Source organism: Gallus gallus, chromosome 4 (genome assembly GCF_016699485.2).
Source record: "Gallus gallus isolate bGalGal1 chromosome 4, bGalGal1.mat.broiler.GRCg7b, whole genome shotgun sequence".
NCBI classification, from domain to species: domain Eukaryota; kingdom Metazoa; phylum Chordata; class Aves; order Galliformes; family Phasianidae; genus Gallus; species Gallus gallus.
Genome location: NC_052535.1, coordinates 31,772,049 through 31,796,774, shown reverse-complemented (window position 1 = coordinate 31,796,774; position 24,726 = coordinate 31,772,049). Strand labels below are relative to the sequence as shown.

The following is a 24,726-nucleotide window of genomic DNA, read 5'->3' as shown; positions in this document are numbered from 1 at the left end:
TTTTAGGTATGGCATTCTTACAGGTGGAAAAAAATACTTAGCTTAGAAACGTTTCTGTAGGTACAGAAGCACTGATGCAGATTTTCAAAGAAGGGTGGACAACGTGATGCATAAAGCCACTTTGCATGGATTCATTTCCTGATGCAAGCTCAGAAAACACTGCAAGTGTGTCTTCAGTGAGCATCCACATACGGAGTCTAAAACCACACGAAAGAAGACAGCTGTAGGAGGATATGCTGTCTATTGTGGTGAAGTTCTGCAGATTGAATAGTCAGACTTCTATAGGTATATGCAAAACCAGAATGAATTACCCAGGGAAAACAACCAAATAAAAAATAAGTGAAATCAGATGGGCTATCTGTAACTGTTAATGTGCTGCAAAAGTGGGATTAACATCTTGCCAACTGAAGTCATAAAATGCTAACTCTCCCTGCACTGAATAATATGACTTAATTTGTCATTGAAATGGGAACTCCTCTTGCCAGAGGTATGCAAAAGACTTTCAAAGATGTATAGAAGTAATTGATAGTGCCACTTTTAATGTACAGTGTGACTGGCCTGCTCTCTTGTGTACACTGATTTTAGAGGAAATAGATAATTTGCTTCAGCAATTTTAATTTGAAATATATATTAGAAACGAAGCGGTGTTTGGCTTTGTACTTGATCCATTTGGACCACAGTCTTCTGCTGGCTTTGAAGAGAGGAGCACGTGTGCCTGCACAGGCAACACTAATGGACGTGAGAGACCCGGGAGGAGAACTTGGGCTTTGGGTCTCTGCCTGGACGGATGTGTGGAGGGCAGATGTTGTGGGGCTGTGTACTTCAATGGCAGAGATAATGCTTTTTGAATAAACAAGTGTGCGCGAGGGACCAAAGCTTTAAACGGATTATAGCTTTTCTGGCACTTCTTTTCTTGCAAGCTGATGGTCACAGTGGCAGGTCCAGCAGAACCCGAGGCAGAGGGTTAGCTTCCTAAGGAAATCCAGTTTTATGTAACTGGGCTGTCTACACATTCCCCACCTAATAAGCTTTGACTGCCATCCAACTTTATCTGAATTTGACAGTGGATAGCTACTACCTGTTCCAGTTTGGGTGGTTATCTTCTACAGCTTCCATTGCAGTAAGTGTCCAGTTAGAGTCCTAGCTACAAAAAAGAAAAAAACACTTTGTGCATTTTTCTCCTACTAAGCATTGTAGATGCCACGTGTGAAGGAGGAAGTTGTAGGAAACTGTTTCATGAATCCTACTACTCACTGATTTCGCAAATAACAGCTAATCTTCTGTTAAAAAAGCATAGTATAACCATTTTTGTACACTCTGGAGCTTAGAGCTGGCTGTGTTTTTGTATGTTAATTGGGAATATGGAAAGCAGATATGTAAGCAAGGAAGCATTTTAAGTCTTGTAACGCTTTGCGAACATGTGCCAGAGCTGTGAGCTCCTGCACCAGGAGCTGCATGGATGGGAAGTGGCTGCAGAGGGGTTGCAGAAAGGGGTTCTGAGCACCTTCAGCAGTGTTATAAAGTTCCCCTGTACTGCGACTGCTGCAGTGTTTGAAACTGTGAAGCTCTTTGTTGGGTCATCTTCTTTCTTTCTGATGTGCTTATTCTGCACATTGTACACCTGTTCATAGCAGAAATTATTTCAGTGGCTGCAGGGGAAGGAGGGAAAAAAAAAAGATTGTTTGAGAACAGGCAGAAAATGCTTAATGAAGCAAAGAATGTGTGTCGTCAGGTTCTTTCTGTTTGGTTTTAATTGCGCTCTGTGTGGAACCTGTTGTGTCAGTATGTGATGCTGTAGTTTAACAATGAATTTAATACTGCAGTCCTTGCTATGGAGAATGGAAAGCTTCTGTCACAGGTAGGCTCTGTGAGTAGGATCTGGGGGGTGATGACTTAGCGAGTAACACTGTTTGCTCCATCTGCCATACACCTTGATTACTATGTAAATTCTGTAAATTCATGCATAAACACATAATTACACACGCTCAACTGTCGGTTTGCCTCTACAGTAATGTGCGTCTGTACATAAACAGTTAAACATAGTTTTCTTGAAAAGGGAGGAATGGTGGTATTTTTAATTATTGTACAGGCTATAATTCCCACTGAAGTTAAATGCAAGCTGCCTTCTAAAATCAAGACCTACTGTGTACTGTTAGAGAGCTTTGGCAATATACAGCAGAGGATTTAAGAAACGAACTGTGGCTGTGTTTGTTGCAGAGTGTAACTTCCTTGGTCTCCGCTTTGTTCAACACTTCCATTTTCTTTTAATCTTTGCTGTATGAGTTTCAGCTTTTCAGCAAGGGAGATAGGTAGGTACAGTGTTGCGTATGATTAGTATGGGAGCAGTAGAATGAATTTCAGTTGAATAAAAATGAATTCTTTGACTTGCAATTGGGAACATTTCTAGTTTGCCTTGACAATCCTGTCAAGACAAATTTGAACTTTGTCAGCATTTGCGATTGCTTGTGGGAGAATTACCAAAAGTCTTTGCTTTAGGTATCAGTCAGCGATTGCAACCCTCATCTGCTATTTGACCAAAATTTTCCATGGCACTCAGCAGGCTATTACTTGTCACTTTGACATATAATGGAGGGATATTTTAATTGATTTAAAAGTAAAAACTACAGTTATTTAATACAGTGTAACTGTATTACATGTCAGCAGTTACACTTGCTGTGAAAATAGGGAATGGGGAATTGAAAGCACTTCTACTGGGGAATATTTTAAAACTACGCTTGAAATTGATTTTTTTTTTCCTGCTGCCTTTACTATCAATAGAATTCTTACTCGGTTTAATGGGAGCAGAGATTTCCTGTTGTGTAATTATTGAGGATTTTAAAAGGATTCTTGAAAGTTAGCCGTGCACTTAGTAACTATAACCTATATCTTCCAATATCAAGTAGTTCTTCTGCTCAAAACTCTGAGCTCTGATGTTGCTTCTTGACCTGAGCCATTCCTGTGTCTGAAATAGATATAAGTCCGTACGAATCCAAGGTATGTAAAGTTAAAAACTGTGGATCACTCTAAGGCTGTACAGCATGAGCACAGTTTGTGCATTTACAGGCAGGTTGCGTGCATGTTGGAATATGATGTCAGGTGCTTTAGCAGTTCTGTCCTCCTGGATGTCTTTCCAACTGGTGATGGTGATAAGTTTAAAGCATCTTTTTCTGTACATCCATTTCAAAACAAGCTCTTTTGCAAGTGAGCACGATGAAGAGTGGATGGCCCTAGAAAGATGAGTGGCTCACGGCTTTCCTTTCTCTTGAAGTTGTCCAACTTGCCTTTTGTAGTTAGGAAGAAGAAAGGAAAGAAGCTGACAGGTGCGAGTCCCCTACATGCCTGCCCTGTATTGCCTACAATGCAGGCATGTTCTTTCCCCCATAATGCTTGCGCTTTCCTCCAAATTCCTTGCACTGCCAAAGGTAGAAAAAGCCTGCAAGAGTGTCAATGGGGGAATAGTAATAGTAAAGGAGGCAGAAGACGAAATCACCCTGGCTTTTCCCCCTTTACATAGCAAAAGAAGATGCGTTATTGGGGTTATGGGACTAGGAAGGTAGAAACTACCCCTACAGCTGTGTCGTTTCCTAACTGCAAGCCATTGCATTTCTTTTATTAAATAAGAATTATATGCATTAAAGCGACATGAACAGCTTGAATTTCTTAAAATAGAAAAATAATTTGTTAAAATGAAGCCTTCATTATTTCAAACAGTGTTTTTAGATGTGGCAGAATCTATTTCAAAATAATATGACTTAAAGCACCTGTTAATCAGAGACGGTGGTAAAGTTGGAGTTCTGCTTTTACTGTAGTGCCTGAAACAGGTGCCACGCTGGCTGCTTCCAGTACAACGTAAAGCACCGAGCCAAACCTTATTGAAGATTATTACCTTTCAATTAGTAAGATCGTCTTCAGAGGGCTTTATCTTTTTCAGCCTTCCTTTGGCAAATCCACGTAGGGCACGTGAAGGCCGATCATGTCAGGAACTCCTCTGGTATGGTTTTGGGCTTCAGTCCTTTTACTTGGCTCTGTGTGTTAATTCATACTAAACAGTGCTGTGAGCTGCCTGGTGCCTTTCATTTCCCCTAGGTCTTGTTATAAAATTTAGATTACTGTGCAGGCTTTCCTACCTCTATGTTCTGTTCCTGTGTGGAATTACACTATAACACACACGAGCGCTGAATGCCAATACGCTTTTGACATACGTACTAATTTTGTCTTGTTGGATGTGGGGGCAAAAGGGAGTTGAAAGGGCAAAATCCTCCCCCCCACATTAATGTCTTTCAGCTCGTGTAATAATTATACATGTTGCCTTTAGAAGCCTGCAGAATTGCTCTTATGAGTAAAGGTCTGCCATACTGGGGCTTTTATTTGACAAGTTGGAAAATAGCCTTTGTTCCCATGGTAACCCTTTCTGTGCTTTGGTGCATTTTTTCCCTATGGCTTCATGGTTGCTCTGGAGGTTTTTCTCTTGTGGTATTTTAATCCCCATTAGACTGGGATGGCAGTTCGGTTTACTTTTTGCTATCCTGAAGTATTTTAATTTTTCTCTTTTATTTCAATATGGAACTCTTGTAAACTTTATTTTTATTGTCTGGGTAGGGCATTAATGCTGAGGTGGCTTTCTCAGTAAATGTAGCGTGCACTTAGAAGGTAAAGCACATAGTTTCTAATAGGAAAGTTGGTGTGATTGGACCAAGCTGTTTTTGTTTTAGACTAATTTTTCTGATAAAATTTTTTAGGACTTGTGTTCTTTTAGGACTTACGGTGCCAAGCCCTTGGCAGGCACATCAGTCAGATTTCTGGCTTGGCGACAGAATGACATTTCTTTAGGTTGAAAATGGTCAGTACTCTGCTCTTTAATGCCATTTCAGATTGCTTTAATAAGGCTTTCATTTAATAAGGTTTCCAAGCCAGGGAAAGCGTTTGTGGGAATTGCTTGGTTAGACTCTGAAGGAATAATGTGCAAAAAAAGTAGTGAGCTTCATTTTGTAAAGGGGAGACTTCATGACGAGGGAGATGTTCTTGTTACTCATAGCATCTCCCTGCATTTGGCTTCTAACTATATTCTCCAGTTTTCTTTTTTGTTCAATTTTTCTTTGTCTTAAGAGTCCCCAACAGCAGAGTATAATTGTTATGTCTTACTTGTAATGCCTTACAGCAGTGGTTTCCCACTGGTGTGACCAAGAGCAGGAGGAACTCCCTCAAGTTTGTGCTGTTCCCAAACTATTGGACCAGGAAGGCAGCAGGGCCTCACCAAGTAGACATTACTGTGCTCTCCTACAGGAGTGATTAGGATGCACAATTTGCTGAAATATTTTTTCAGTGGTGCTAGGAAAAACGGGCTTTTCAAAGTTGCCTCTCTCCCTTTAGTCGCAACAGGTGAGTTGGTAGAGGAAAAGAGAGAGTTAAGTATCCCTTGCTTGCTCCCTTCTCCACCTTTCTCCCTCTAGATCTGCAATAATTAACTAGATCATTTTCCAGATAAAGTATTTCTGCCTTATCTTGCCATACAGTGCATTGCAATTTATTATCAACAGAAAAATAACCAACATTGCATGCATTTAAACTGCACTAATTCTATAAGCGGGCCTAATATGATAAGTTAGAGCAAATGTGTTACTAAGCTTACTGTTGCTCTGTGAGTTCCAAAGCTGGAGATTTGCTCCTAGTAGGAAACTTCCTGCATACATCAACCATTCAGTTTCAACTGATAACTATATTTATATACTAAAAAAAACTGCAGAACTAGTGAATTGTATTTCCCTTTGGGACATCTGATTTTGTTACTTTGCAGCAGTAGTTGAGAAGTGCCTTTCGGAGGACTATGTGCAGGACAATACACTTCTCTGGGTCAGTGGGCTAGAAGCCTATTTATTCCCTTAGAAGATAAGTTCTACCAGTTTCAGCCCATCATAACAGACCTTTATTTGTGCTTAAGTTTTTATTTTTCTGTAGACAATGGACAACTTTAAGGTAAAAATTTGATAGCAGGCTGTAGCCGTTACCAAAAGATTGCAGTGGAGAAGGTCAAGGAAAAGTCAAGGCTTACAGCTGGATTCAGGAAAGTGCTTGGTTCTGCTATCAACGTCCACTAAGGGAAATGGAAGTTGAAGGAGCTTAGTACACTTGCTTCATTTTGTAAAATCAACACATGCCTTAAGGTTAAGATAAATACAGGAACCTACTCACTGGTGGCTACAGCAAAGAGAGCCCATCAGCTTCTATCTTCAGAATAAATATTGCAATTTAAATGTTTCTCTTTAAATAATAAGTAACTTTTCTTAGACTTGGGGAGCTTGAGGTTGGAGCCTTTTCTTTTATCAGTGTACATCAGAGCTCACTTTTTAGCGTAATTAATATCCAGGTATGAAAGTGTTGTATATGACCCTTAAGCATTGCTAAATAAAGTAACTTGATGTGAAAGCTGGAGCTACTGAGGAAAGAAACCATATGATCTCATACATCTTTCTTAACAGTTTGTGCTTTCCTCTCTGATTTCCTCTACGTGTTTCATCATAGGAAGTATTTAAGAGTGGGGAATAACAAGTATAAATACTGGCTTAATTTTTTTTTAATCTATACTTCTGTATTAATGCTGCAGCATTTGAATTTCAAACAATTGAAAATTGAAATTGTGGAGGGAGATTGAAACTAACTATTAAATTAAATGTAGCGTAACAGCTACTGCGTTTCTCTGCTGAGGGTATTTATAAAGTGTTTCTTAAGAAGGCATCTTCCAGTCCATAGGTGATAGCAAAGGATAGCATGAGTTCTTCAGCATTAACTAAACCAAATCAAATGTGAATAAATAATCCATATAGGAGCTCGAGATTCTGAATTCTGGGATGTTTCAGAAGTAACAGATTGATAGGACAAGAAGGTACTAGATTACAGGTTGTCGGGTTTTTTTTCCCCTTAATTGCATTTCCTGAATACTTCACTGGAGTGGAGAAATGTTTCTGTTACATTCTGTTATTCTAGTAAAGAGAAGACATTTAAAGAGAAGTCTTACCCTAGCTGCTCACATTACTTAAGGACTGATGGAGTACTCCACATGGCAGAATAAGCGTACACTGGCTCAGGTACTACACTTGGTGCCTGTCATCCCTAAAATACCCTAAAATACAGTTAGCTTTCCTAAAATATCTAGATCTCGTTCAACGTTTCTGAGTCTTAAAGGGTATTTGTTTTTGTTTTTAAGGGCTAAGGCTTTAAGCTTTATTTTAAGCCTTTAGGTGTTGGGGTTGGTAGAGGACAGAGTGCAGGTCCAGTTGTCTTAGTCAAGGAAACATAACTGTTTCTCCGATGTCTGTCTTCATCTTTGTAGGATAAAGCCCCAGGAAACTCAGTAGGCAGAATGTGCTGCTAGGTTATTTGGCAATTCATATGCCCCTCTGCCGAGCGTTAGAGGGTAGATGTTGCTCTGAGTTTGGTTTCTGAGGCTTTTTTTGGTATGTTTTCAGCATTGCTTCTTTAACTCTGCATTCAGGAGGTCTCATGTGACTGCCTTCCCCTTCTAAAATCCAATCACTTCATCTCTCTACCTTTTCACATCTCTATGCCTTCTTGGTCTGCTGACAAGAAGATTGGTTTATGTAGTCTGACATTTAAGAAATACCATTTTCCAGTCTGCTAATCTGCTTTATGCGTGTAGTTAGAGCAGAGAACCAGAGTACATTCCTGCAGTGAAACTTTTTAAGAAAGTCAGGCTGTACGAGGCAGAACTTACATGAGTAAGACCTCAGCATTGACAATAAAACTAGCGGCGTGGAGCGAGATCAGGGAAGTGGTACATGCCACTGCTGGAGGCCATGACAGTTTGTGCATCTTGTGGCGGCTCCTGGTTATTCTTCCTCCCAAGTTTTCAGCAAACCAAATAAACCCTGATGCCAATCTCAACTTTTTACCTTTATTTTTGCATAACATATTTATTGAAGAAACCAGGTTCCTTCTGATTATTTTACTATGGGGAAACTTCTGCATGAGAAAGTGAAGTCAATTATGTGGAATTTAAAGAGGAGTCATCCAGCTCTCGTATTAATGAAAGTACTTAGAACGAATGACTTCAGGATTCATACTGTGCCTTGTGCTTCTTTGAAGTGTGTTATTTTATCATCAGAAAGGTGCTCCTGTGTGACATCTGGTTTGAGAAGCATAATAACCTATGTAATCAGCTTTTAAAATGCTGGATTATCTGTGGGTTTATTGACTCTTCTTTACAAAATCTGTTATTTCTAATTAATTCTCCACATAACTATTACTAAAACCAACTTGTGGAAACACAAATGAGCTCGATGGCAACGGCTGGTCAAGGTCAGTATTTAACTGCCAACATTTGCACTGTTGAGGATAATAAATTGGGCTTATTCCTCATCACACACCCTACAACGTGACAAATGTTAGAGGAGCCATCTAAGCGACCATTTTACAAATCATTTAGAAGATACATTTGACATTGTTAAACTGCTCCATGCTGCCTCTGGCTGTAATGTTGTTGTGATAAAATATGTATGCTGTGTTAGATCATTTCTCTTTGCATCCCGTAGTACGGATGTTTTCTTGTATTTATTTATTTTTCTTTACATTGGAAATGTGACGGAGGCATGAAAATAATAACCCTTAGTAAGACTGGAAGCCACTGGTTTACAAAAGCAATGATGAGTAGCCAATCTCTGTGGCATCTCATCCTGTCTGTCTTGTACTTTCAGTTAGAAGGTTGAATTAAAAGTAGATTGCTGTCCACAAAACAAAAAATTCCAGGTCAGCAGTAACCCACTGTCCGAAACTTTAAACAACTGTGAATAGCAGAACGATATTTGTTCGCTTCTAGTTTGGACTTCTGCAACTGTGTAAAAGCAGTGATTTCACTTGAGCTAAGCATTTTAAGACTCAATCCTGCTGCTGTGGCCTATGGATGTCGGTAGGTTGAGGGTGTCTTTGAATTAGATGTTTGGCACTGAGCGAATTGCTGTCCAGGGAGTCAGGTTTTATGAGGTCTCCACTGAATTTATGGCATCTTGTCTTATTGGGACCAACTGTTGTAATGTTTGAAACAAGAGTGATTGAATTGTTGTAACTTAAGCTTTTCATATGGTGCTACATATCAAACTGAGCACACACAAGAAATTTGAACTGAATTTGTATAGTTGTTATAATCAACATTTAGATTTTGTTACTCCCAGTCACAGTATTTTTCCCAAATACCAATTTACGTTAGGATTATTTAATAAAAATTTATGGGATGTTTCTGTGGCAAATATAATGAAAAGGGAAACTTTTAACTGAGAACAACATGCATGAGAGAAGCATTTTCAAAGTTGGGGGTATTTTACTGTAGTGTTTCTGCCTATACGTATAGGTTATGTATCTATACTGATGAAGTAAGTAGTCGGTTTAATGCAAGTAATGAATAGATTATGTGTGTTTATGTCATACAAGCTGGATATCTGGCCTCAAATTGAGGACAGAGAGGAAGTTTGTTCACCAGACTGGCCTTGATGCAAATCTTATTCACCATGGTCAAGTTTCTAAGAAAGGAATGATGGTATGAATGTAAAAGAGATCCATGAAGAACAGATGTAACTGTCCATTCATACCTTGCTGAGAGCAGAATAGCTTCAATGGAGGGAATGACTTAATTTGAAGCCTAGCAATCTGATTTGAGCATATTTTTGGAACTCAGCATTTTATTGTTTTCAGGTCTGTATGAACACCGCTGTAACTCCTGTATGAAGTAACATAACAGCATTTTAAATTAGGAAATACTTTGGTGTACCATAGATGAAAGAGAACATAAGTCATCTTAAAACCAAACAAGCAAAACATTAAAAGGCAATTGCAGCTTAAACTGACACAAATTGGAGGAGATTTAAGTACCAACAGCTAGTATCACTGTTTCTTTGGAGCAGAGTATTTGAGAATTGCTCCATGTTGGATACTGCTATTAAGAATGAAAATACCTCATTTGTGTTTTAACCTGTTCCACTTTTAATCTGGTTAAAAGGATATATGGGAATTAATTAAATTTTATTCCAGAATGTTACGCTTCCACCTGTGCTGCTGTGGCTGAATAGCTGAATACATGCTTTGCATTCAAGCTTTGCTTTGCCATTCAGCTCTGTTGCCCTTTATCTTGATAAGCACTGCATAAAATATGCTAAAGATAACGGTTTAGGTGGGCACTTAATAATAGTTATGGATCAAACTGTGTCTCAATGTGTCATTCCTGGCTTTTTTTTAACCCACTAATTCATGTAAGTGGAATTTTAAGGGGCAGTTAATCCCTAAAAAAAGGCTCTCCCACCTTCTGCAAATGCTACATGACAATTTATTTTCAACTAAGAAGAGCGTATCTCTGTGTATATACACAGCCGTGTGTGTCTGTATATACACACTGCTGTGAGATCCTCCATTTCAGCACGGTAAGAGTTCTCTACCAGAATTACCTTTTTAGATACTAGAAAAGTACAGTGACCTTTCTCAGAGTAGAAAGACTGTGCACTACAGTAGTCGTACAGTAGGAAAATTTCTGAGTCTTGTGAAGAAATGGGGACATGCAGCACCGAAATTACAAATGCCTGCCCTGAGACATTTTTGGTGGTGTGTCAGAATCGAAATGTTTCCTTTTTCAGACAAAATACTGCAGTTTGCAGTGAGAAAGCAAAACATGAATTTTCAACGAGGTAGTTTTCCAGGTTGCTGACATTTTCTCTAGAAAGCAGACACCTTCTGAAGAAATTTGTTTAATGAGAAGCTTGATTTTTTTTTTTTCTCACACAGTATGCAATATGCTGCAGGGAAAAAGAGGTTTTTACCCTCGTCGCGTTCATTTCCTGAACAAATCAAAATGCAGAGCTGAAATGCAGTGTTGAATAGCAGCATAGTCTTGGTAAATCCCAAAGTAGCTGCCTTACAGCTCTGCTCACCCAGCGTGCATCACCGTGCCTGTGACTTGAGCAAATCAAACTTTCTTACTGTAGGTCTGGGGAGGCTTTCCTTTGTCTCACTGGCAGATGAGCTAATGCCATCACCCAGCAATTATCAAGTGGTGTTACGTTATGTAATGAAAGTATAAATAGCACAGGGAATAAAACTATTAAATCTAACAGACGAGCGAGTAGACAAGAACAGGAGTATTATCGGGAACGTTTTTGGTTAACATCTGAATATTGCCATTTAAAAAGATGTTTAGTTTGAATGTTGCAGAGAAGCTGCAGGCAAGGGGACTCATGGTCCTTGATCTGGAGTGACATTCCTGCTGTGCCCCTGGATAAATCATTTGGCCTCTGTGTACCTCTTTAAAGGAAGATACAGAATGCAAAAGGCAAAGAGTGCATCCCTGGAATTTCTTAATCAGCTGCTTATCTTATGTTTGAATGAAGCCTACCTGTGAACTTTGTTGCCCAATGCCTGACTGACAAATAGCTTCTGATTTGTAGTTTGAACTATCAGATTGTTTCACCACCGGTGTAAAATTTTCCAGGGTTGTTTTTGTAGTTGCTTGACAGGATTCAGAGAGATAAGGTGTGAAGACATGCAAGAGGTCATGTTTACCTGGAGAAGAGAGACAGTATCAAGGGGAAGATTCTTCCCAGTCCTTTGCAGGTGTGGGTGGGATCCAGAGCTCTCTCCTCCTTTGATATCTGATGTGTTTCACTGAATTAGACTGATTATACATCAGGATGGCATTTCCAGTTCCCTGGGGAAGAAGGGAGGGAGGAGACTCACTGCATTATGAAATGGGGGTTGGTTTTCGAAGAGTACTGTCTTTTAGAGTTGTCAATAGAAAATACTAATTAAAGATATCTTCTGAAAGTCACAATTAAAAAAAAAAAAAAAAAAAAAACAGCAACATAAAATACCCCATGTTTTAAGCTGAGGTTGAGCTTTCAAGATGCATCAGTCTGCAAAACATCAGAATGTTTTCTAAACCATCAGGGCTGCTCTCCTGTCACTTACTGTAATAAAGAAGAATATTCTACACTTGCAGAATGCAAAAAGGCTTCAAATTCACTATTTCTGGAAGCAAGCTGTTCAATTACAGAAATATAAGTTAAAAACTCAAGGGCCACTCTAGTGGTAAGCAGGACTATGAATAAGGGAAGAGGAGTTACCACTGTGCTGTATAGTTTCATGAAATGGTCTTAGCAGCTTTATTACAGGTACACTTTGCCTGCAAGGGCTTGAGACAAAAAAAAAAAAAAAAAGGAAAGAAAGAAAATCAAACAAAAAAAACCCAGAAAATTTAGTTTTCTGGGCACTGCCAGAGTGGTTTGTTTGTTTATTTTCAGTTTTAGTCATCTGCTACCAATAAATTCCACTGCCCTTGTGGTAATTTCTCGCATTAACATTGATATATTGTGAGTGTTTTAAAGAAGACAATAAAATATTTCTTCTACTAATTAAAGCAACACATGTGTTGAACGAGGCACTGCCAGAAAGAGTTGTGGTTTCCTAATTGTTAGGTGCCTTGAGCAATATACCTGTTATAAATTCTTAATTGAGCTTTGCATTGTGGCCAGTGTGATTTGAAATATTCATAACTTTTGCTTTGCTCTGTTCTTCTCTAGCTCTTCATTGAGAAGTGTATCATCTGGTTCTTCGAGGCCTTCCAAAGTGTGTTTGGTGTGTGGAGATGAGGCATCTGGATGTCATTACGGGGTAGTTACATGTGGCAGCTGTAAAGTCTTCTTCAAGAGAGCTGTAGAAGGTAAGAATACAAAACAACAAAAAAAAAAATCAGCAAAAAAGACAAGGTGGAATTCATGCTTTTTTTTTTTTAATACAACAATATGTATATGCACACACGTTCTTCATCTATTTTCGTCTGTTGGTAAAGTTCTGTGTTAATCTGGAAAAAAAAAGTAAAAACACCTTTGTTGAATGGCTTCCAATTACGCATTATAAAATTTAAGTAGAATATGCCAGGTTGATGTTCTTTTTTGAACCTTTTTTTTTTTTTTTTTTAAGAATGCATTGCTTTACTTTATGCTACTGCTGAATTAGGCTTCAACTCCTTCAGACCTCCAAGGTGCTGTTAGTAATTTCAATTGGATGTGAATACAGTTGGTGTAAGCATAGTGCTGCTTCTCCTGTACTGGAGGTTGAATAAGATTGTCTCATCATTTTGACATCTTATATGACAGTACAACTCACTTAGGTCAGTTGTCTGCTTGCGGTTGCCTTCAGGTCTTTGGGCACAGTAGTGCGTCATCTGTGTTTTAGCAAAAGAGAAATGGCCTTACAGTACTGTTAAAGATTGATGAGGATGCATGAATTGATCCCTATGCATTTCTTTGATATTGCAATGCTCTTTTTCTTCATTAAGGACTAGAATTTTTATGCTGTCTGTGTTTTGATAGCTTTGCCATCATAGGATTGTTTAGCTGACATCTCCTTATTTTATATTGTTTATGGTATAGCTCATCTTTCTTGTATACCCTGTTAGGAAGAAGTTAGTATCATCCAGATTGCTGCAGGATCTTTGGTAGATGTTGCATCTCAGTGGCTTGGGTTGGTAGGGTATGTTTGATCTTTAAAGACTTTGTATGCAACTGCCTCAAGCGATATGCATTAAGTTTTTAGTACCTGATTCCTGATTAAGATCCTGATTAAGATTTTAGTACCTGATTTAGTACCTGAATGCAAAAGAAATCATTACCAATGAGGTGTTCTTATAACCACTGATGAAACAAGCTGTATTTACTTACTAATTTATTTTGATAAAGAAAAACCTAGAAGGAGGAAAATAATCCCTTAATTGTGTGTCCAGTTTGTACCCTGAGGAGGGTGAGGTAGTGTCTTATGTGATTAATATCTCCTATGGCCACTCAGTCTGCTACTGGTGGCTATAAAGATATAGCTCTCTCAAGTTGACCTTGAGAGCTTGTGCATCATTGAAGTCAGTACCTCATGTAATACCTCTCTATCAATCTGTTTATCTATCATCAAAAAGTGTCAATTTAGTTGAATTAAGCTTCCCAAAGTTGTAACAACCTGGAAAAGATTTCCTCACTTATGCAAATTTTTTTTTCTTATTGTTGTGCAGTAGCTGACCTTGATACCTTCGTTCCCTGAGTTTGAGTTTTCAGTTCCTTTATGTAGCACTTAAATATACCCCCTATGTACTTCCACATGACACCATGGATGGACATTTGTACATCCATGTCTGAGCAGGCCTTGTTGGTGAAATGTGAACTGTGAGGGCTTTTTGTTGTTGTGGTGGTGGTAGCAGTGGCTTTTTTTGGCATATACACACATCTACTGTGTGAACTGGTAGCACCCTTTATTATTTTCCTGCCTCCTTTCCCACCTTCCAAGAAAATTTCTTTCCCAGTCTTAAGTCATTGTAATTTACAGGTACTGTGTATCTGCATTTACCATACCTTCATCTTTGATGTCTTTTCTGTCCTAATTAGATCCTGTTTCACAGAAATTTATGAAAAAATATGGAGGATTTCCTTTAGGAGTCAACAAAGCAGCAAGCTTTCATCTCCAAGACGAAAATGCCAAGATTATTAGGAAAGAATTGATCTGTAATCAGGCATAAAACTTATTTTAAAAATGTAGTTACCAGTAATTACTGAAAGTTTGCCAATTAAGCAAAAAGAGCTTAAAAACAGAAGATAGGGAAGACAGGGTTGTTCTGAACACTAAAGATGGTGGTTTTTGAATTAGCATAAGAACTATTTTTAGAGTGATTACATTAACATACGGGTTCTTACATGTGGTGTCTGAACATTGTCTAGACTCCTGCTTGGTATGCACATGATTGTGAGCTCTTGATGCTACCAGTAATGTGACGCAAACAGTGAGTTTGGCTTGTACTTTATTTGTTTATTTAAAAGTACATAGTACAGTAATAGTCCGAGTAGGTCATAGCAAAAAACACAATATATATTTTGGCTGTAAACATTCTGAAACTATCAATGTGAATACAAATTTGTGTGGGCAAGTTTGTAGTAAAGCAAATGGGTGGTAGTAATCCTAAATTCTTTGGTTGGGTGCACAACCAATGAAATCAGTCATGTTGAGGGTTCTTATTATAATTGAAGTATTTATGATAATTCCTGTTGTATCAGATGTTTGTGAGAATAATTATAAAACAGTGTTAATTCAGTGCACAGTATAATTCAATGTGGAAACACTACTTGAAGAGTAGATCTTGAGCATATCTATCTCAACTCTGGGCTACAAGTATATTCTTTACTTAAGTGTCTATATCCTTGCCTTTATTACAAAGAAAACAGTAATGCTTCCACTGTGAACATAGAAACAATTGTGAGGGCGATTTACTAATACAGTGGCTAATTTATTTGAGTAAAAATGAATTGTTCCTTCTCTTAGAGATTGAACAGAAGAAATCCCTCAAGTTCCATTCATCATTCATCATATGTAAAACATGTTTTACATTCATATGTGTGTACAAACGGGCACCAAAAATCTTTTTTTTTTTTTAATTATCTAGATTAGATCTAAAAGTTGCATTCAAATGATAGAGTGGGATGGAAATCATGGTGGAGACCAACTGGTGTTCAAGTGGAAGAACAAGTTGGGAGACAAAATGTCTCAAAAAAAAGTATTGAAGCTGGGAGAAGGAAGCTTCAGAGGAAGGGGTTGTGGAAAACCATCCAGTTCTTCTGGTCTCAGCTGGAATTGCTAGTGTTTTGAGCTTGCCTTGAACAGCTTTTGAGTACCAATTGCTTTGTGCTCCTTAGGAATGCTATGAAAGAGAGGGATTGTAACAGGAAAAAACGAAAACAAACAAAAAACCTGCCTTGAAATGAAAAACAAGGAAGTCCACAACAACAAAGAGACTAGAGCTCACATTTCCAGTTATAGGTCTGGTAGTCGTATTCCCAGTGGGTCTTATTTGGGAAGATGTGCAGAAAATGCTCAATCGATGTAAGAGAAGAAAATCTGTAGAAAAAAAAATAGGATTGTTGGTTAAAATTCCAAAGTAATTTCAGATGGAATTCATTAGAGGGATGTAAATTATGGAGGAACAAACTTTTGGTATCACTTAGGCATGAGTTTTTTTGCTGACTGACTTGATGAGCAGGAGCCTGGTATGAAGAAATGTGACTGTGTCATTAACGTAACTTTGATCTGCTTTACAAATAACAAAACCTCTTAACTGTAGTAAAAATACTGATAAATTATGTTGCTGTGAAAGTTGAGACATTTGTATTTACAATACATTAATACATTTTTGTATAGAGTAACTATATTGTATGATTTTCTACATTAAAGATATAGGCTATCGTGGTTATTTAAGCTTGAATTTGTATTCGTTATTGGAGTTATATGCTGAATATATACTCTACCGTGAGGGAGCCTAAAGCACCTGGCTGGTCTTGTCTTCTAATTTTCCACTGAACTAGCTTTCTCTAAGGAGAGTAAAAGGCTTGATGTCAGAAACCACAGCTGCTCACACAATTTTCAGTCTTCATTTGTTCAAGTTCCAGACAAGAATGAGGTAATCTGTCCTAAATCAAAATTATATTGCTTCTTAAGTTGCTAAGGTTAATCTTTCATTCTTCTTTTGGCTTGGATGTAAGAAAAAAAGGAAGGCATTTTTCATCTCCTAATGGTGGTGAAGGTTACAGCAAGGAAGGACTGCCCTCTTCCAGTTACTTTGCATATTTGCTGTGAGACTTTTGGCTACTTAAAATAAAGAGGAAAAAATAACAAATTATATCATATTAGTTATAGGGAAGCTTGTCCTTTTTTTAAATAGAGTGATATGATCCTCAGATTTTCTTGTCCGGAGGGTTTGCCTTAGAGCTAGTTCTGCTGTTCTAGGTCAGAAAAGTAGATCTCTTCCACCTCTGAGGGAGAAGCATAATCACGGCAACAGAACTTTCTAGGATTCCATTTGTTTTTCTCTTGATCACTTATCATTTGGTCTATTTAAAGGCAGGAGAAAATTGGCTGAAGGAACTTTTTTTCAAGTCTAATCTGATGCCATCTTATTTGAATGCCAGCTGACTACAGTGAGCGCTGTGCACCTCAGCAAGCCTTGTAGCAACTCAGAGACCCACCCTTCACCCTGTGTTTGAATGGCAGGTTAGCCAAGACTTTGCTTCCACAGGGGGGGAAGGATGAAATTTTGTATGCCGCAATCTATAAAGACTCTGCACAGCTGTGGAAACTGAGATTGCCTCAAAGCTAGAGTTACAGAAAAGAAGTGGTATTCATCTCCCTTTGTGCCAAGCTGCTTTGAAAATCCATGAACAAAACAACTGGGGCCACAGGATCCAGGGTGCAGCCCAGTAGTCCCCTGGGGTAGCTCTGAGTGCTGTACCATTCCCTGAATCTGGTCTTTTCTGCCACAACCACCATGATCAAGCAGCTTATACAGGCTCATTTTAGCTGTTACCAGCCTAAAAATTCAGTGGTAGATTATTTTTGTTCTTTGGCAAGCAAAGGTACTGTGCAGCCACTTAGCAGTAGGACAGATGTGTAATATCCCAAGGATATATATGTATATATTCGTTTGTTTGTTTGTGTGGGGAATGCTCCATAGTCTCTGTTTCCAGAGGGCTACACAAGAAGGAAAGTGATAGGTTATGCTTAGTAAGTTTTTTACAAAAACGGGTAGTCTTTCTTTGGCTCTTCCATTCACTGTGCATGAAAGAACTTCCCAAAGTTCTATGCTTCCAAGTAGAAAGTAAAGAGACACTAAAGACACTCTGTGCATCTCCTAAAATTTCTGATTTGAATCAAGGTGGAAAAAATGTCAAACTACGAGAATGCATAGCTCTTGAATACTTTGCTTAATTATCAGAGCTTAAAGATTTATAAAATATTTCTGGTGAATAGGAAAGGCTTTCTTATTGATCATATAAAGAATATTTTTATGCTGTAGAAGCTGAATTTGATAAATTGTAAAAAAATATTTTCCCCACTATTTTACAGCGCTCTCATGATTTTTGTAGATTTGTGTCACTAGAATTAATTATACATACAGTTCTTCACTCTCCACTCTTCTGTTCATTCACTGTAATGAAGTCAGTGTTTTTCCATCACAGCCTGCAATTTTCCTTTTTATCCACTTTCATAAGGTCAGTGACCTCTCTAAATTCAACATCACTCAGTATAGATGTCCATATGTTTTCATAGAAATTTCTAAGTGGGATTTGAAGTTGACTCTGTTCCTGACCTGTTGCAAGAATCTGTTTTACAACCTATCAAACGGAACTATTAGGTGAAGAGCAAGCAGATGGGTGATCTGCTGAGGGCAAGTGAGCTGATTAAATTCATGTAGCAGCTACTTCTCTACTTGATATACTATGCTTAATAGGTGTAAAACAAAATTTAAATAATTGTCGTAGGTTTGAAGCTGCCACTAGCCTTCCATGCTTTCACAGATATCGAAAGGACTCTTAACTGTTTTTCGCTCTGGCAGGCAGTATTGCTCAGTGAAGTGGGATCTGCTTTTCTGCTCCTGTGGTTGGCTTTAGTAGCTAAGAGCTCAGAGTTTAGGATGTAGGTAGAAGGAAAGAGCTAGAAATTTTTGCATTGGGACACCAGAGAGGGGCAAAAAGCAAGCAGCGGGAAGTGTGACCAGAAGAGAAAAAAGGGAAACATTAATTAAGGATGGAGCATGTGTAATAATGGAATATTTGAAAGTCAAGGAGAGGCGGAATGGGAAGAAACGCTTTCCTTGTGGTTCTCGGAATTTGCAGGCAGTGTGACAGACCGTGATTGGAGCTGAAAAGTAAATGCTGGAGGTATGTTGAATGGGGAGCATTATGCCAAGAGAGCAGGCATATTCTGGTAGCATTTCAGAAAGGAGATGAGAGGTTGGGGAACCATCTAGGTGATACAACGTCCTGGTTTTAAAACAAAGAATGAGGTTAACAGGTGTAGTGCCACAAAGAACTGCAAGATGGTTAATGGCTTTAAAAATGTTTTGAAAAAATATTTTACAACAAGGAATGCTAAAAAATCTGCACTGCACTCTTTTCCAAGAATTCTCTTTTGCTGCAGAGGAGAGACAAGGAGAAGGATGGAAGTTTTAAATATCAGCTGCTGTCTAGCACTGAAAAATGCTTGCACAGTGCAAGGAAACCTGTGTGCAACTTTTCTACCCATCCACTATTTCATTTGTCTTGTGTTCTTTGTTTTATGAATACTGATCCCTGGACTGTTTCATCTATAAGATAACATTCTGGAGGTTATGACAAGCCTCCATGGGCAGAATCTTCAGTAAACAGAAAACATTTGACGTGACAAGATTGGTTTATCTTAGGTAATGGCCTTCCATCACAAATCCAAACATCATGAAGTCTTTCAGACACTTAATTTCTGTTTCTTCATTGGAGCGAGGGAATTTTTGCATTCTTACCAAGTAACAAGGAACTGAGTTACAGTAAATTTTCACTTATTTATTGTTTATTTGAACATATCACAAGGTAACATTCTCACAGATCAGAGTCTTCTTAAGAGTGAGGTGGGACAGCCCTGTGAAGGCTTGCTGCCTTAAGATAACCAGAAATATTTTGACTAACAAAAGATCAAATATCACAGCCATTAGCTTGAATACATCATGTCGATGGTTTATGGGCTGGTCTGGCCCGGTTCCATGACTAGTGGGGTGGAGGGATTTTTTTTTTTGCAAAATCCGCGCCTCCAGAAAAGGGAAACAGGGGACCCCCCACAAGAAAGAATAATCAAAAAAACAGCAGCAACGATCTGAGGAGAAACAAACTAATTTACTAAACATAGTATCGGAATGCACAGTAACACTATAATACAATATAATTCAATATAATTGTTAAAAAAATCAAATATAATTGAGAGAAGGATTGTCCGAGAGCTAAAGGCCTTACACTAATACTGAAGCCTTGTGTGCAGTCGGGAGCAGCAGCGAGACAATCCGAAAGTGAGCATGATGAGACGAGAAGAAGGCAGAGGATCCAGGTCAGGTGAGCTACAGGTCTTATATCTGTTCCCCTGAGCAGGAATGATAACAGTACTCAGTCTTCTGGAGAACGTAGTTGTTCTTCTCTTCTGGACAAGTACCCGGAACTAGAGCATTTGCTCTTTAACTTCCAGTACTCTGCATGATGTTATGATGTGGAATACCGATAACCAAAAATCATAAAACCATGACACATCAATACACTCCTTGCCTTCTTGAATACTTCAGCTTTCTTTTCTTCAAAATAATAATAATAATAATAATTTTTACTGTGTATCATATGGGGAAAGTAGACAGGGTTCTGCTTGGAAATTGTCACTCAGGTAATAGTCCCAAGACGGCTGAGCCATTTCTGTAGCACATTTGTTCAAAATCTGTATTTTGTAATCTTCACACCATTGTGGCACGAATGATGGAGCATTTTGTATTCTTCTGGTCAACAGCACATTAGACAGTTTGCTTCAGAGTCAGATAAAACACATTAGGAGAGCTTCTGAAATGATCTGGGGAATAAAAATTTATCTTATGTCAGGTGACTAAATGCTTCTAGCTTATTTTAGCTTACCCAAAAAGAGTCTGAGTTGGGACATGATTGCTGTCTATAAATATTTCACAGTGGAGGAATAGACAACTCAGAGGGAGAAGAATTTATTTTGAACTAAGATCTGTACTGAAATAACAGCAAATGGGTAAAATTGACATTATCTGGTTTGGTATTTTGAGAAGGCTGCAAACCATCAAGAAGAGGGACATTTAGGGACATTCTCCTGAATGGAGATGGTGGGATTGAAGTACCTGCTTTGAAACGGTGTGTAAGAGAAGTAACTCTGATAGTATAATATGATCTTTGGTAGTCTGGGTAAGCCAAAGACCTACAAGTCTCTTCTAGTTGCTGCTGTGTACTGGTAAGGCCAGTGTTGATCTAACCGAAGAAATTGGGTTCTAACAAATCTAACGAAGAATCTAACGAAGGAAATGGGAATAGTAAAGGGAAGGATGAACCAATTAATATGTTTTAGGATATTCTACTTGTAATGATAATGGATACCCGCATTCTAACTGGCTTACAGGACTCCAGTTCATAAGAATTGGCATGAGATGCTCAGATCCTGCATGAAGACAGTTGGCTTCTAGTTGTAGCAGCAGATGACATTTCTCATTTTTGGTTTACGAACAAGCTCACAAGTCCCTCTGAAATAGTTGTGCTATCCAGATTGGCTGCTGTGGGTACCTGTGGACCTCATCAGGTGCCCTAATGCTGGGTGATATTTGCTCATAATTCCCTCAAGTGGGAGTCTGACTCATGGGAAATCTGTCATTGAACTATGATTGGTCTGACTTCGATACTGTACTGCTGGTTCTTGCAGCCCCAAGTACAATACAACTGTGAATGGATAACAAATTGTTCAAATTGGAATTCGCAATGGGACATAAATAGGCATATAAGATTCTCTGTATCAAACACCATAAAGCATATAAAATATCATAAATCAGATGCTTTAGCTCCTTCAGCTACAGCAGTGCTTCTTAAGGGATATTCCTTTATAAAATGCTGTTATCTATCTGTCCTGTCACGCCATAGAAGCTATGTTATAATTTGCACTTTCAGTAGCAAATAGTACTTCTCTTCTGCAACCCTTGAGGTTCAGAAATTTTTTAGAGCCTGAAGAAAGTCAACCAAGATCATGCTAAGTAGATAAGTGTCAAAAGGGGGGATAATTCTGCAAGGTGTACCTTCAGCAAAGCAATCTTAGAAATAAGGAATTCGGCAGTGTTGTAGCTAAAAGAAATCCTAAACAAACAAAACCACAAAGTAAATATATAAATGCATATAGTGAGAGAAAATCTCTTTGTATCTCCTGATCCCATTCAAAGTAAGAGGGTGAGGAAAGAATTTCCAGACAAAAAGTGAAATAAAATGTACGTACAGATCTGTCTGATATAGACAGAGGGAACAAGGCATCTGCTAGCATCTTGGATATAAATAGAGTGGGAAAAGGTAATGGCAAGTCTCCCACTGCCTTAAAAGAAGCCAGCATTTCAGCCTTTTTTTTTTTTTTTTTTTTTCCAGCACAGTTTTAGTCTGTTGAAGATCAGGAGTGCCTCTCCTGAGTTTGAAGTGTGGACCTAGTCTGAGGCAGTTTTGTCAGATTTTTAGAAACTATAATGGCTCATGGTCAGCTTTGAAGTCCATAGCTGTTTATCTCTAGAGACAAAATTCGGTAAGATAGAATTATTAGCTGGCTTTAACCTATGCAATTATTTGGTCCTGTCTTTCATGACTGAGTTGCCCAACCCAGCACCCTAGAAAGGGAATGTGGGGTAGATGGATCACTTCTACCTATTTCAGGGAGGATCATGATGTGAGGCTTTTGCGTGTGCCTTGTCCCTGCTAAAAGAGCAGGCATAAATGAGCAGGCTTGCATTCAGTCTTCTCGAGAAGGAATGCCAAGAGCTGCGTGCTCTGTAATGGGAAGCTCCAAACTTGCTGCAGAGATGCAGAGCTTTGTGCAACCTTTGAAGTAGCTGGTGTGTGACCTAGCGTGTGCATCGCCAGCAATTATGCTGTGTCTGCAGAGTAGGTGTAGTTAAAGCCTAAAGTCCATGTTACAAAGAAGGAAAATAAGTAGAACTTTGAAATTCTTGACTAGTAGCTCCTGGGTATTCTCTTTCAGTCATGAAGTGTGTTAATAAACATCGTGCATGAGCTGGGGTACTGTAGATGTTTTGTACACACAGGATTTGTTAGGAGTTCCCCTGTCTTTGCTGTTCTTTAGTTGCTGTTTAAATGAAGCTGGGAGCTAAGGGCAGAACCTTTCTCTTCCTGTGTCAGGCTTAGGCGTGCCTGAGTTGCAGGAGGTTGCTCTGTCCTCTACCACCCCTTCCTTCTGTTCTGTGTGGGTTTCTATATGAGGTCTAATGGTGGATTTCTGCAGTTTGAGCTACTTAATTTTTTAAAATATTCTTTAAAAAAAATGTGTTGGGGAAAAAAAAAAAAGCAACAACCGAGGTTGCAAAATTGCAACTAAATGTGAGAATAATGAATACTGGTAGCATGCGTGGTCTTTGTTCATCTCTGTTTGTCTGCACCATATGTAATGCTTTCTAAGTCAGCCTTAATGACATGATCACATAAGACGTTTTCAACAAGACCTGTGCCTTGCTTATTGAACAGATTGGATAGTATTCAATTAATGAGCAGCTTTTCAATATTTTGTATTCTTCACATTGCTCAATGTATAGTCTTGTGCCTTCGCTGCTGATTGGTATTCAACCCTCGCTGAGAAGACTTAATTACTCATTTCTTACAGAGCTTTTCTGTGGTGCTCATCACCGTAGAAAGTACTTCCATATCCAAGTGCTTCACAAACATTGTTTAATTTGTCCTTGCAATGCCAGATAAGATGTGTGATTATTACTCCTGTTTTACAGTCAAGGAGTTGAGATACAGATTAAGCCCATACGTATCCACTGATCTGGCGTTTCTGATTTATGATATCTAGGACCACAGGGGGCAGAGGTACTTAGCATTTTATAGCACTTAATATGTCCAAAGTGCAATTCCCATTGATTTTACTTGCAGCTATGATTGCTTAAACTATTGCAAATCAGACTCTGGAACACAAGTTGGATATTCAGGAAACAAGGATGATATAATTAATGGTTTTCTTGCTTATTATTATAAAATCTATGACAAAGAAGGAGATGCAATCCAGTTCTCTAGGGCACCATTCAACTGCCTGAAGTATTGACTTTCTCTCATCTCTCTCTCGTAATATTTTATGTACTTTATTTTCCTTTTGGTAGCAAATGAACATGTATTCTAAGCGCAGCAGGCCTTTTAACTTGGTGGTTCATAGTCATTGTAAATCATCATTCACATTGTCCACAGTATAAACTGGAGGTCTAGTAAGGGAGGGGGACTTAATGATGTTAACATAAGGTATAATATACTTAGAGGTCTCTGTTAGTTCATTCTGGCAGTTGAAATTCAGGTTTTGCAGCGTTCAGAAGTCTGGGATTTCTTACCGTTTTAGCACTGTGGCCTGAGTGAGGTTCTTATATGGTGGTCTTGTGCAAGAAGGGTCAGTGATGGTGGTTCTTTCTGGGGAAAGCTGTGTGCAGCTTAACAGTGGCAAGTTGCCTCAGGGTTTTCGGAACTGTGCAAAACTGCTTGAAGGAAGTGATTTTGGGAAGATATAATCTCGGTTCTCTAGGACATACTGACACTTTCATTAGAGGGAGTTTGTTAGGGTTTCTCAAGATTCATCCTTTCTTATCTTCTTTGTTCATACAGTATATCCTAACATGCTTAGTATTTCAGTTTGAACATTCAACACTGTGTAAGTTGCTTGCACAGATGACTGAAACATGGTAGTATGATGTGGTCAATGTATGATCTTTTCTGAATACGTTGCAGATGCTTCACAGTATCATTTTTCTTGTTAGAAGCTGTACAGGGTGTCCTCTTTTTCTGTTTCAAGCTTCCTGGTGCAAGGTATCCTTAAATGTTGGGTATTGAGTTTATTTGATATAGAAGGTGGTCCTCAATCACTTCATGCTGTTGGGACTATCAGAGTCTGTGCTAAAGTTTATGAAATGAGCAGCATTTTGTGTGGATTAACATTTTGCAGATTAGAGAGCATAATCAAATAATCATGGAATCGCTAAGTTTGGACAGTGAAGGTTTTTTGCTGTGCCAAATTGTTTTGCTTTTTGTTGATGGGCTTTACAGACCAGTAGTGGAAAAATAAGTAATCTCAACCCAGAAGAAAAGAATGCAGGAGAGCAGCGTTACC

General features: G+C 38.6%; 1 protein-coding gene across 8 annotated transcripts in view; it reads left to right on the top strand.

Annotated features, from left to right (window-relative positions):
- The window catches only part of NR3C2 (nuclear receptor subfamily 3 group C member 2), a 201,974-nt gene that overhangs the window by 100,683 nt on the left and 76,565 nt on the right, over positions 1–24,726 (top strand). For all 8 annotated transcript variants that reach the window (XM_046939845.1, XM_015276102.4, XM_046939847.1 and 5 more), the window contains one exon: positions 12,570–12,709. In XM_046939845.1, the coding sequence (XP_046795801.1) occupies positions 12,570–12,709 (140 nt within the window). The remainder of the gene's footprint in view (positions 1–12,569; positions 12,710–24,726) is intronic.